General features: G+C 35.3%; 1 protein-coding gene across 9 annotated transcripts in view; it reads right to left on the bottom strand.

Annotated features, from left to right (window-relative positions):
* JMJD1C (jumonji domain containing 1C) overlaps window positions 1-13572 on the bottom strand; it is a 316167-nt gene that overhangs the window by 21302 nt on the left and 281293 nt on the right. For all 9 annotated transcript variants that reach the window (XM_019953729.2, XM_019953726.2, XM_070782326.1 and 6 more), the window contains 8 exons: window positions 10222-10423; window positions 7685-7899; window positions 6612-6764; window positions 4292-4381; window positions 3542-3669; window positions 3137-3350; window positions 2424-2638; window positions 1444-1722 (listed from right to left, as the gene is read on the bottom strand). In XM_019953729.2, coding sequence (XP_019809288.2) covers window positions 1444-1722; window positions 2424-2638; window positions 3137-3350; window positions 3542-3669; window positions 4292-4381; window positions 6612-6764; window positions 7685-7899; window positions 10222-10423 — 1496 coding nt within the window. The remainder of the gene's footprint in view (window positions 1-1443; window positions 1723-2423; window positions 2639-3136; window positions 3351-3541; window positions 3670-4291; window positions 4382-6611; window positions 6765-7684; window positions 7900-10221; window positions 10424-13572) is intronic.

Consider the following 13572-nt stretch of genomic DNA (forward strand, 5'->3'; position numbering starts at 1 on the left):
TGCTGTGTTAATCAATGTTGATCTGTACTACACATGAAATACAGCCAATATTTTATAACAATCACAAATGGAGTATAACCTTTAAAAAAATGTGAATCACTGTATCGTACACCTATGACATATAACATTGTACATCAACTATATTCCAATTTTTAAAAAGTCAACCTGATTACTTTGATTCTTCAATTAAAACTGTCATCTATAGGATAAAGTTCAACTCTTTAGCATGATATAATTATAACTAAACACCTCATTTCCCCATCATTACCCCACAAAACTCTTACATCAGGTAATCAAAGCTACTGAACAGTTCCTCTAACACCTGATCCTTTTTATTTCCAACCTCCCATCCATCTAGAAAATTCCTGAGACAACATCAATTTAGACTACCAGCCCTTTTGAATTAGTACTCCAGCTTAGCCATTCACTCTTTTAAGTTTCCATAGTACCTGAAACAAAATTCTTAGCACATTTAACATATTTTTACAAGTATTTATTTATGAGGCTGTTTAAGCCTACACAAACTTAAGTTGTCTAAATTGCAACCTAGCAATGGCATCAGGGATTCAAGGCAGAGCCAACCAAAAAAATATGTATTAAATACTGTGTATATATTTTTTCTGGGGTGAGGGACCAAGCTATCATCAGATTTTGCAAAGGACTAGTGACCTAAAAAGATTAAGAATCACTGTACTAAAATGGTTCTTACTCATTTTTACATAACTTATTCATTTTTATACTCTTATTGGCCAGCACAAAGACTAGATTTTACTAGGTGCTCAATAACTATCTACTGAATGAAAACAATGAAGTAAAATAGCAATCATGTTTTCCAGAATGCAAGGAAAAAACTGAACAGAACACTAAGTCATACAAACTCCTAATTTGTGCACTAATGTAGTAAATTACCACCTGAAATGTGTATCAAACATTATTATGTCAAAACTGGTCAAACAGAAAATCACTTTTATTTGAGCAGAATTAAATAATGGAGTTTCTCATTTAAGATTTGATGAACTAACTTATAAATAAATGTCCTACAGTCAAAGGCAAAAACATCTACACTTATCAGTTCAAGAAAAATGCCTTCAGTATTAACATTATAATAGCAGATATCAATCTGTTAACTGGACTAAAATACAATGGAAAGAAAGGAAGGCGATACTAAACTTTGTAAATATATGACTTTATTAGAAGTCTGCTCACTAGCAGACTGAAACTGTAACATCAAATAATCAGTGCTTCCCTATTAATTAATAAAAATCAGGCCAAAAAATAAAAATTCAGAAATAATCATTCTGATAACTTTTCTGATATCTTCCAACCCAAATGTGTCAAGATTATCTTTCCCTTTTCTCTTTAGTCCTAAGGAGAAAGCCATTTGTCCTATTCAACCAGCTTCAGTTCCACCCAGAGCATACTAAATGAGCTTAAAATACTCACTTGTCCATATTTCCAACACTCTTTGAAAAGCTTCCAATTATTAGTATTTTTATAATCCTTAAGCCACAGAATATGCTTCTCACAGATCCAAGAATGTGGTATATCACTGTACAATTTATTGTTTTCATCCATGGCAGATTTTCTGCTTTCTTTGGGTTCTTCTTTGAACTCTGATTTTACATTTATCTTAGAGGCTTTATTTGGTGGAATTTTGTTTTCAACAACTGAAGCAATTATGTCATCAAGAATGTTTGGCATAGTCCTTCCACTTTTACCACTCTAATAAGAAAAAATAAATATTTTAAGCAGAAATGATTACATTTGGAAACCTCTGCTTTAATGTTCCATTAACATAGCAAACACCACCACAAACAATATATCTGGCTTCAAGAATCCAGCAAATGGATTTGGATCTCTAGTGCCTACCTACACTGCTCCTGACAATGGGAAGCAGAAGTTGGGTGGTCTCCATGTGAAAAACTGTGGGATCTGCAGGAACTTGAAGTGTGGTCTTTCTTACTTTTGTAACATTTTAGGATCAGGGTAGAGGGAAGAGAGATTAGGAAGACTCTCCCAACTTTTAAAAGCTGCTAAAAATTTGTGTCTACCTATGCAATTATTCTGTTTTTATTTTCTTTCTGGTGAAAAAGCAAAAATTGATGTCTAAACATTTTAAGTAAGAAAACTTGCATTCGCATCCATCCCTCCCCCTCACCCCCAACTAGATACATGGTTTTCAAATTTTGAAGGAGTATCTTAGGGCGATTTTGGAATCAAAATGTCCCTCCCTCAACTCTTTTAACCTGGAAAAGAAAATCTCTGGATTTTAAGTTACCGGAATTATAACGCAAATAGGAACATGCACAGTAATTTGGTATATTTGATTGCATCTGCATCTATTTATTGTGTAGTTCACAGCAAAGACCCCAAATCTAAATTTAAGGCCCATATGAAATACAAAAATCTAGCTTCTCACTCACGGGGGTTCCCATTGAATAAACCGGTGCAAAGGCAATGCCAGCATCTGTAGACCCCACGCGTAGCTTGCCAGCGGTTGTGGTCAGCAAATCTCGTAATGTTGAACCTTGCTCATTATTTTGGGATACAGGAGGTGATGTTCTACTATTTGGAGAATCAGGATCATCTTGTTCTCTCTCTTCTTTTATTTGCTTTTCAAGGGCAAATTCTTTGTTTTCTAAAATAAAACATTTTTTAAAATGCAAATAAAATTAAACATGCTATTAAAGTACAGACAAAGGGAGTCTACATTTTACAGCGACAGATGAAGCACCAGTGATTTAAGCACCTGGGCACAGACAAGAGGACGGGTTAGATCCTTCAGGAGTCAAATGGTTTGAAAATGAGAAGGCCTTCCTCAGTGTTTTAGACATGAAGTGAGTTTGCACCTGTCACAAATGAAAATGCTATAGCTAAGACAGGGACAAAGTGAGATAAGTTACAAATCTATTGCCCTGGTGGCTTTACTGATGTGCTCATCTACAGATGATTCTGTACCTAGCTTTGATATGATCATAGGAAGTTGAGTTCCTAGTAAGAAACATGTTTTACTGACCCTAAGCCACAATGCAAGCAAAAGACAAAACTAAAGTGTTCTAAGTGGACAGTAGTACATTAATGTATAATAGTACACTGTTGATTACATATCTTCTATCAGACGATAAACTAGATTTACCTTTTTTTTCCTCTCTGGCCTTTTGCTCTGCAAGATCTGCTAACCAGTGCAGGGGTGACTGGGATTCTGGAGGAGTTAACTTGCTGTCTGTGCTCACATCACTCCCTGGACTGCTGCTGCCATTACTTTCGGGCTTCTGAGGGGTACTTTGCTGCTGAGACTCAGGCATGCACAGAGAAATTTTATTACTGTGATTAAGAACATTCTGTAAAACCTACAAAGGTAGAACAGTTGAATTTTAAAAATACTATCTCTTCAATTATTCAAAGTTAAAAGTAGAGGTTACATTTATACAGTAACATAGGAAATATAATTTACAAAACATTAAATCCTGAAGTGGATTTCGAATATCAAAGTTGATTCCTTTAACCATGCAGTTTACTTGAATAGAGAATTTTCACTCACTTGAGACACACCATTCATAGGAGAAAAATTTCCAACTTGTATATTCTGTTTGTTAGTACAATGACAATGGGATTTAATACCATATTTTTCTCTAAGAGTGTGCATCGCATCCAAAAGATCTGTCAAAACTACAAAATATAATGGTTAATTAAAAGGTTATCATTAGTTGTTAAGATTATAACAATTTTTTGTTTTTCTTGTGTCTTTTCACTTTTCTTCCATTTTTCCTTCATCCCTTCTATTTCAGGTTAGATCATTCAACCAAATTCATGTTCTCTATTCTTTGCTCTTTTACCTCTACAATGAAAAATCAGTATGCTCAAAAAAAAAAAAAAAAAAAAAAAAGGCAGAATAACCTGTAATAAATAAATCGAATATACTCTTTTTCATTACATTCTAGTTCCCCTCAACCCCACTTTCTCAGCCAAGCTGCACAGCTTGCAGGATCTTAGTTCCCCAACCAGGGATCAAACTCGAGCTCCCATGCAGTGGAAGCATGGAGCCCTAACCAGTGGACAACCAGAGAACTCCTAGTTTTCTCCATCTAAAATAGTTCCTCTATGGCTTTCTTCATCACTGGGTTTGGGCTTATCCTGCTAACTAGTACACAGAGGATTCTAAGAACAGAAAAAGAACAATTCAAGATTAGATAAACCTTATTTCTTCATTCTACTACTACTACCTACTTCTAAGTAATCTGGAACAATGAAGAGCTGTTACACTAAGTCATTAATGTATATTTATACTTACCAGAACCAGGAATAATTTGAGTTGGCATCAAATGTTTGTGATCATGAGGCTGTCCCTTCACACACTTCATCCAAGCATACAATTCTTTATCTGTAAGATTATAACATGTGTACTTTTATATCAATCATGGTTTTATAATTATAAAATTGATGGTATATATAAAAAGCTTAACAATTATATAAAATGTCAATGGTAGGCTTCATATGTTTGCTTCTTAAAGGAAAAATAACCAAACATTTCTACTATTCTGAGAATTTTATAGCAATAAGATATAAAACATATGAAATGTTACTAGCCTTTTCTAAAATGACTGTTCTTTAGTCTCATTAATGTATTAGTCACCTCAATATTTCCTGTAGCTAATTTTTTACTCTTAGCTATTTGTGGCAAACAGGCTTTAGGCTTGATCTTGGTACCTTAAACTTGTAAGTTTGAGGCTACTGCCAACTCATTTTTTTTAATGCGTCAAAGACATAAACTGTCAGAAGACATGTAAAAAGCTTCAACTTGACAGACAGTATTTATTACTGCAACAAGGCTCCATATCTGGAGTAGTCAGTGTTCACACATAGCATGAGGCATATTATACACAGGAAAAGTTCAGCACCCTGATCTCAAGATCTTCTCTATAAAACTAATGGCATAGATAACTACTTATGACATGGCTGTAAGAGCTTCAACAAATGTTAAAAAGCTCATTACATTCAACATAAAAAAATCTAGAACTATTTCACAGAAAGTTTCAGAAATAAAATTTAAATCCAGACAAAAACTGATTTTAAAAGTGTTGACTTTCCCTACAAACCCTACATAGTAACTTTAAATGTTCTCTACTTATATTTTAGATACTTAGGTTAGTTACCACTATATAGCTATAACCTGGTCAGTGTAAGCTTACTGCAGTATTTATCAGTGAAATAAGGAGATATATAAATAAAACAAATATATATTCATATATTCATAAGACACAATACAACTCAAGGCAAATAGATTATACTTTAAAAATCTATGGTTGACTAACAGACTATACTTTCAAAATTAATAGCACCATGGTATCTGACAGCAACACAACTTAGGTTTATTATATATACACACCTTATCTTGTTTAAGAAAGGAGTCATGCTTACATATGCATACAATATAAAAAATACATTAATTTCTTTTTAATTTGGCAAAAGGAAAATGAAAGTAACATGGGACCAGTAAAAAGGAATGGAGTTTTACAACAGTGCAGCTAGTTCTTCTCTCAACCGAAAATATCCAAATAGGTTCTTAAGGTTCTGAAGATACTTAATGGCCTACAATGCATTCCTTATTATAGCTTTACACAGGTGTAAGATACAGATCACAGAAACAACTAGCTGTGGAGCTCTCCCACTTGCTTAGGGTTCTTTGGTAAGTGCTGGGCATGTAAGAAAAAGGGGTGAGGCTTTAGTAGCCCTATCACTCGCAAAGCCACTGATGGCTACATCACAGTTCATCTGACACACCACTTTGAAAAAGAGCTGCCTGCAACGAAAATGACATTCACTGCTTTTAGATAGTAAATAGTCTACCATTAAATGTGATTTTACTTCTAATACTTGCACAATTTGAATCCTCTCATTAAGACTAGACCCCCCCCAAACCTTCAGGTTACTAGTATTTAAGTAGCTACTTCCTTAATTGTCTTGGATTAACTTTTTCTAAAACACTTGTACAGCAGGAGAAAAAGGTAAAATTAGTTGCTTTCTTTTTAAACTTTCTAATATCTTCCAGCAGGAAGAACACTGTTTTTGTGCCATTTTATTTTTCTAGAATTTTAAACAATTCATTTAACATATAATAAAGACTTTTTCGCTTTCTAACCAGGGATAAACAGTGCTAGTGGCAGCATATTCTTGAACATTTTGATTTAAGCTTTATGGACCAACTTTTAGAAAAATCAATTCACTCTAGCAAGTATTCAATTGTGACTTCATTGCTCGACTATGTAATTAATAGGTCCTCTAAGGGAATTCAGGCTCTGACACAGTGGACTCTGAATGCAACAAAGCCTGACCTAAATTTGGGCTACATTAAGAAAATATCTACCTGAGAGAGTGGATCTACTAATCAAACTAAAAAGGTATAGATTAGTTTTATTTTAGAAAATCTGGCTGTTTCAACAAGCTGTGGCTAACTTTTTTTTAAAAAATAGACTTCACAAAATTTCCTATTATATTTGTAATTAAGGAAGGCAGGGAAAAAAGCCTCTAATTCATCTAATTTTCCAGATCAGTGGTCCTAAAGAAAACTATCTTAATAAAAAAATTTCAATTTAGATGAAGCTGTAACTAACCTCTAGAACTCTTCCTTTCCTTTGCCTTGTAACAATCTAAGCAGACCACAAATCCACATTTTTGGCAGACCCAGTGAATGTTGAACAATGTTGCTTCACATGCATCACACATCTCCCGGACTCCCCTCACTGCTCTTTTCCAGGCAATTTTGGCTGAAATACAGAGAAATAAAAATTTAAAGGCAAACATGCTCTTTTCCATACAATTTTCACTGAAATGCACAAAAAACATTAAACCAAGGATTTCAAAGGATTTATTAACGATCCAGAGCAGATTTCTTTTCTTGATGTAATTAGTAATTCTCTTCAGAAGGAGGGTTTCTCAATCTTGGCACCCTTGACATTTGCATGAATAATTCTCTTTTGTCGGGGACTAACCTGTGCAGAGTAGGATGGTGAGTATCATCTATGGCTTCCACCTCTTAAGATGCTAATTCTCTACACCCCCAACACTTTTCAGTTAGCAAAGAAAGGCGCATTTATTTCATTCAGTTTGGCACCTTTCAGATGCTAGATGTCCCCTGGGGGATGAACTATTGACTTAAGGGACGCGAAAAAGAAGCTCATGTTTAGAGTACCTAGTATGTTAGGTGCTTTCCTTAGTAAATAAAATTACTTTATAAACAAATCAATGAGGTAGTTCTCATTCCCATTCACATTCATACAGTTAAACAATGAACCCAGTTGAGATTCAAATATAGATTTATCTAACTGCAAAGACTGTGATGAATAAAAAGCTTAAATAACTGGGATGGAGTATGTCTTTATATGGCAAATGCTGAAATTTCCCAATCTCACATTCAAAGAGTCTTTATTGTGCCTCAATTATTACCAAAATGTTATTGTCATTTCACAAACTGCTAATTATTCAATTCAACCTCAAGTGGAAAATACATTAACTAAATACATTTAGGTGTATTTGCACATAAAAAAGTGTCATTATCAAATTAAAAGTAAACAAGCATAGGTAAGGTAAGATTAAGGACTTCTCCCATAGATAAAACATACCCCAAAGAGAAATTCTTAAAACGAAATGTGCATAGTTGCATGTTCTAAGTATTTAACTTTCTTACCATCCTTTTTCACCCAGGACAAAGCTGTTTTTTCAGATGTTACCAACTGACAGAACTTATCACCTATTATGTCCAAGATGTATTTTGATGTTTCGATGTCTAGTTCATCATCTTCATAATTTTCATGTGTCCATAAACTCATAGCTTCATCATCATACTGGTCAGGAGAAGAGAAACCATCTATTCTAACCACTCCATTTTTACTAAATGACAATCTGAAACATTAAAACATAAAAGCATTAACTAACAAGAAACAAGTCCAGGCTTAAAAAGTTATACAGTGAATTTATATTTTTATATTATAAAAACATAAATTACATTTACAATTAAAAAACATGAAAACAGGGTGGTTCTTTACATAGACAAACTTTACTAACAAATTTAACCAGCTTCTGACTCCCATAGTGCTTACAAATGGCAATAGGTGGTATTCATGTCAGGTTGTTTCAAGAAATAAGATCTTCCCTATCACTTAAGTCAACTACTTAACTCTAATCAAATGAAAACTATCCAAGTGGTTCATGATGACAAGAGTTAAAATGCTGGCCAAAAGCTGCCTTGAGCAATACAATTACTTTATACATCATCTAAAGCAGCAACCTCTACAGTTGAAAATGCTCTAAATTACCTTAAGACTGAGACTTTTTTAAAATGCTAAATTAAAAAGTACATTTTCTTCATTAATTAAAATGACACTTTATTAAAGTGATTTGGAGGAACAAGACTGAAACAGTGTATTAGGAAATCCATTAGTACTTCCTTCTCTTAGCTTCTGCCATCCAATTTATACAGCCCACTCAATTCAGGTTCCATTTAGGGTAAATGGGAGGCAAAACTGCCATTTTCCTACAGGCTGATGGTTATTTTTCAGTTATTTTTGTTCTCACTCAACTCTCTGAGAGAGGGTATCAGTAATACATTACAAATCACTCTATTTTTCAAATGGACAATACCAGCAACATTCCTTTACTACTTTTTCCTATCCTTTTATTACCTTTCCCTCTTTTTCTTAAAAAAGTAACTTTCTCCTTTCATTACAATTCATATTATTTCAGCTTGTGTTACGCTTATCTTTCCTTAAAACTTTCCCAAAGGTTTTTTGGCCATGTATTTATTTTGGCTGTGCTGGGTGTTCCATGCTGCGTGGACTTCTCTGTAGTTGTGACAAGTGGGGCTACTCTTCAGTTGTGGTGTGTGGGCTTCGTCTGTGGCGGCTTCCTTGTGAAGCATGGGCTTTAGGACTCCTGGGCTCTACAGCACAGGTTCAATAGCTGTGGTGAACCAGCTTAGCTGCTCTGCAGCATGTGGGATCTTCCCAGATCGGGGATCAAACCCATGCCTCTTGCATTGGCAGGGAGATTCTTTACCACTGAGCCACCAGGGGAGCCCTTCACAAAGGTTTCATCATCTCTTCAAACCTACTCTCCTGATTTCTAGCCACCAGGGGAGCCCTTCAAAAAGGTTTTCTTATCTCTTCAAACCTACTCTCCTGATTTCTTTCCCATCTTCTCTGCAATTCCATGTGGACTACCTTCTATAACAATTCTCTGAAGTTGTTTGTCCTTTGGGGACTGTTGTCTAGAAAAACCATGAAGAAATATTCAGTTCCTACCAACACATATTTTTGGGATCTCCACTGGGCCACAGTACCTTTATTTGCCAGAGCAAAGTGCTTTTTAACTTCTTAGGAAGATGATGATGATGATTTGGAAAAATAATTGCAGATAACATCAGAGGAGCACTTCATACAAGCTTGGGACTATGCTAAGGACTCTGTATACTTTATCTCATTCCACTTTCATGAAATCTCGGAGGCAGGTACCACTATCATTCTTATTATGCAGATGAGACAGGCTTAGCTATAATCCTACTACAGTTAATAAAGTCATACAGGAACTCAGGGATGGAGCTGGAACTGAAATCCAGGAATGATTGATTCTGGAATCTGAGACATCAACTAGTCTCTACTGGCGGGATTACCCAGCTGTTCATTAAACTCTTACAAATTCATAAACTTTTGGTATTAAAGTATGATTTAGTAATACTAATATTACAGTAGAATATGTTACTAACTATTAAGTTGCTTTTATATTTACCGCAACCTGTGAAATGTGGCATGCTACTAACAAATCTTTCTAGTCATTTTATAATGCTTGTAGTACATAGATTTATGGACTATCTGCTATTGTGGCTAATGCAAATACAAATGTGACATTATTTTGTTTTATACAAATAAATTGCTGTTTCCTTTTATTTAGAAAAAAACTACTAACACTTTCTCCTTAAGGAAGAATAAATCTCTCAGAAGAGGAAGGCCCTATGAACACTAGCAGTGAGAATATGAGTTTAGTCTAACATTTAACTATTGTTAAATTGGCACACAACACTAAATTTAGTATCTTTTTACAATGCTTTTATAATGCTTCAGAAACACAGGCTCAAAGCCTCATTCCCATCTCCAAAAGACCCTCAGAATGACAGTATAACTTCCAATATCTATTAACATATTTTCCTCCCATCACAAATTTTCAACTTACCGTCTAAAGTAGTAAAATCTACAAAACACTGGTGAGTGAGTTGGTTCTTCTCCCTTTTTACTCCGAATAAGTCTACATTCTCGGCACTTTTGCAAATTAGGCCCTATCTCACAGCAGGAGTCATCCTGTAAAAAGGATTCCCCAGTTTGCTTCAGCTTCTTGACTTTACGCCAATCTTTCAATACTGAACGAGGGATGCCAGCTGTAAAACCAGTAGGAAAGTATTAGCAAGACTGTACCTTTTCACAAAGGTAAACTCCTTAAGATAATATTCAAGTCAAGTAGAAAGATCACTTGGAATGAAGGCGAAAAAAAAAATTTCATGCCAATCATACAATTATGACCATGTATTAAGATTGTAAAAGATTACAGTCCTAGGTACTCATTATAACTAAAAAATCCATAGCAGCATTTTTATTATTCTACTAATCGAATGAACTCTTAACTGTCAGTATGATTGAAATGCAGACCTAAGTGAAATTTCCAGCTGATTGAAATCTTCCTAGGTTCAATATTTGTATCTTTTTAGTGGCAAATATGAGAATCGTTCATTTTCAATGGTAACCTAAAGCTAAAAATATAGTTCTACACATAAATTTGGTATATGTAAGAAGAGTCTCTTTCAAAATGCACATGAAGAACCTAAAAACCAAAAGTTAATACTTCTGGAAACTATAGGCTAGTTTCAATGTATTTAAATAGTTTTGAAATAATCTGATTCTGCAAGTTAAGTGTGAACCAAGACAAATGTTGATTTTATCATAATATTATTTGTGGGAAGAGGGCTAAGATTCTTCTCCTAATATCTCTCCCTTATTATAATGCCCTCCATTTGATATCAATATAGTGATAGAAGCAGTATCTTTTAGAAAAATAAAAGGGTTTGAGGGATGTGAAAGAAAAAAACCAGTATTAAACTGGCTGTTTTTATTGATGGTATAAAGAAAAGAAGGCATCAGAGAAGTCTAAAGAAAAACAAAACTCAAATGCACTATACCATTTAATATTTACAGGGAAAAAATTATTTACTGTACTCTGCATCACTACTCAATCACATTTATTAACTTGAACTTAACTGTTGTTATAACACTGGCTCAAGTAATCAGTCGTCTATGGAGCAACAATCACAATAAACTGTGGAAAATTCTGAAAGAGATGGGAATACCAGACCACCTGACCTACCTCTTGAGAAACCTATATGCAGGTCAGGAAGCAACAGTTAGAACGGGACATGGAACAACAGACTGGTTCCAAATAGGAAAAGGAGTATGTCAAGGCTGTATATTGTCATCCTGCTTATTTAACTTATATGTAGAGTACATCATGAGAAATGCTGGGCTGGAAGAAGCACAAACTGGAATCAAGATTGCTGGGAAAAATGTCAATAACCTCAGATATGCAGATGACACCACCCTTATGGCAGAAAGTGAAGAGGAACTCAAAAGCCTCTTGATGAAAGTGGAAGTGGAGAGTGAAAAAGTTAGCTTTTTAAGCTCAACATTCAGAAAACGAAGATCATGGCATCTGGTCCCATCACTTCATGGGTAACAGATGGGGAAACAGTGGAAACAGTGTCAGATTTTGTTTTTGGGGGCTCCAAGATCACTGCAGATGGTGATTGCAGCCATGAAATTAAAAGACGCTTACTCCTTGGAAGCAAAGTTATGAACAACCTAGATAGCATATTCAAAAGCAGAGACATTACTTTGCCAACAAAGGTCCGTCTGGTCAAGGCTATGGTTTTTCCAGTGGTCATGTATGGATGTGAGAGTTGGACTGTAAAGAAAGCTGAGTGCCAAAGAACTGATGCTTTTGAACTGTGGTGTTGGAGAAGACTCTTGAGAGTCCCTTGGACTACAAGGAGATACGACCAGTCCATCCTAAAGGAGATCAGTCCTGGGTGTTCATTGGAAGGACTGATGCTCAAGCTTAGTAGACCATGATGCTGGGAGGGATTGGGGGCAGGAGGAGAAGGGGACGACAGAGAATGAGATGGCTGGGTGGCATCACCGACCCGATGGACATGAGTCTCAGTAAACTCCAGGAGTTGGTGATAGGGAGGCCTGGTGTGCTGTGATTCATGGGGTCGCAAAGAGTTGGACACAACTGAGTGACTCAATTGAACTGATAGAGCAACAAGAGCTCATAACATCATACCTAAATTAAATGCAGCCTATTCAATTTTTAAAAATATATTCACTTAAAAGCTTTACATTTTGGGACAAACAAATATTTGTTGACTCCTATAAGCATACTCATACTACCCATATTAATCCAGTTATATGCTAGACTTGAGATTTACAGTTTGTTATTTCTATCATGGTGAAAGAATAAATTGTATGTCCTACCATCGTGTTTACTACTCATGCCCATTTTGTGGATCAGAGGCAGTTCAAGTATTCTCCTGAGATTATATACTTTCTGCAGAAGCATACAGCAGAACTGTTGTCCTGAGTGCTCACTATCACCTGTTGATAGCATGGCACAGTACAGTTACAGCAAGATCACATACATCTTAACATAGGAAGTTCGGGGTTTAAACTCCAGGGTGGCCCATTTCAAACAGGCTCCAGTATCAAGCCCTTTTATGACTGCTCCCAGTTCTTTACAATTACATGTTCTGTCACTAACAAAAGGCAAGGAGCCATTTGGCTTAATCCACTAGAGAAACACATACGTGGGCACACAAATACCACTTATAGAATAAAAAATGTTTCCAGAAGGCTTGTGTAAAAGGCTGGTTATTTCTTCCATTGTGTATAAGACAGATTTCTCTGATGAACTATATAAAAAAATTTAGAGCTTCTAGAAGTCGGAATGAACAATAGAATAAATAGTACACTGCTGATACTTTTTGTTACACTACTTCCAATCATTTATTTACTGCTGCTGCTAAGTCGCTTCAGTTGTGTCCGACTCTGTGCAACCCACAGATGGCATCCCACCAGGCTCCTCTGTCCAAGGGATTCTCCAGGCAAGAGTACTGGAGAGGGTTGCCATTTCCTTCTCTGCACTTATTTACTACTTTATTATATCAGAATAAACTAAGTGAAATCTTTCTACTTAAACTGAAAAAGGACTATTAACCAATATACTTTTACATTCCAGACAATGGAACATCCATTCGAAGTATGGATAACCCTACTACTGTGAACAATTTAAATACGGTATTATAAGAAAGAATGAGACATTCATTTAAAAGCAACTTTCAATTCTGTGACAGAAATGAACACTTAGACCGTTTTTTAAAGTAAATGAATAAATTATAAAGATAATTTATAAGGTCATATAGAGTCTGTTTTTGATATTTTTTGCTTCTAGCCTAGGCCAAATGTGACTATGCTGAAATCC

Source organism: Bos indicus, chromosome 28 (assembly GCF_029378745.1).
Source record: "Bos indicus isolate NIAB-ARS_2022 breed Sahiwal x Tharparkar chromosome 28, NIAB-ARS_B.indTharparkar_mat_pri_1.0, whole genome shotgun sequence".
In the NCBI taxonomy this organism is placed as follows: Eukaryota; Metazoa; Chordata; class Mammalia; order Artiodactyla; family Bovidae; genus Bos; species Bos indicus.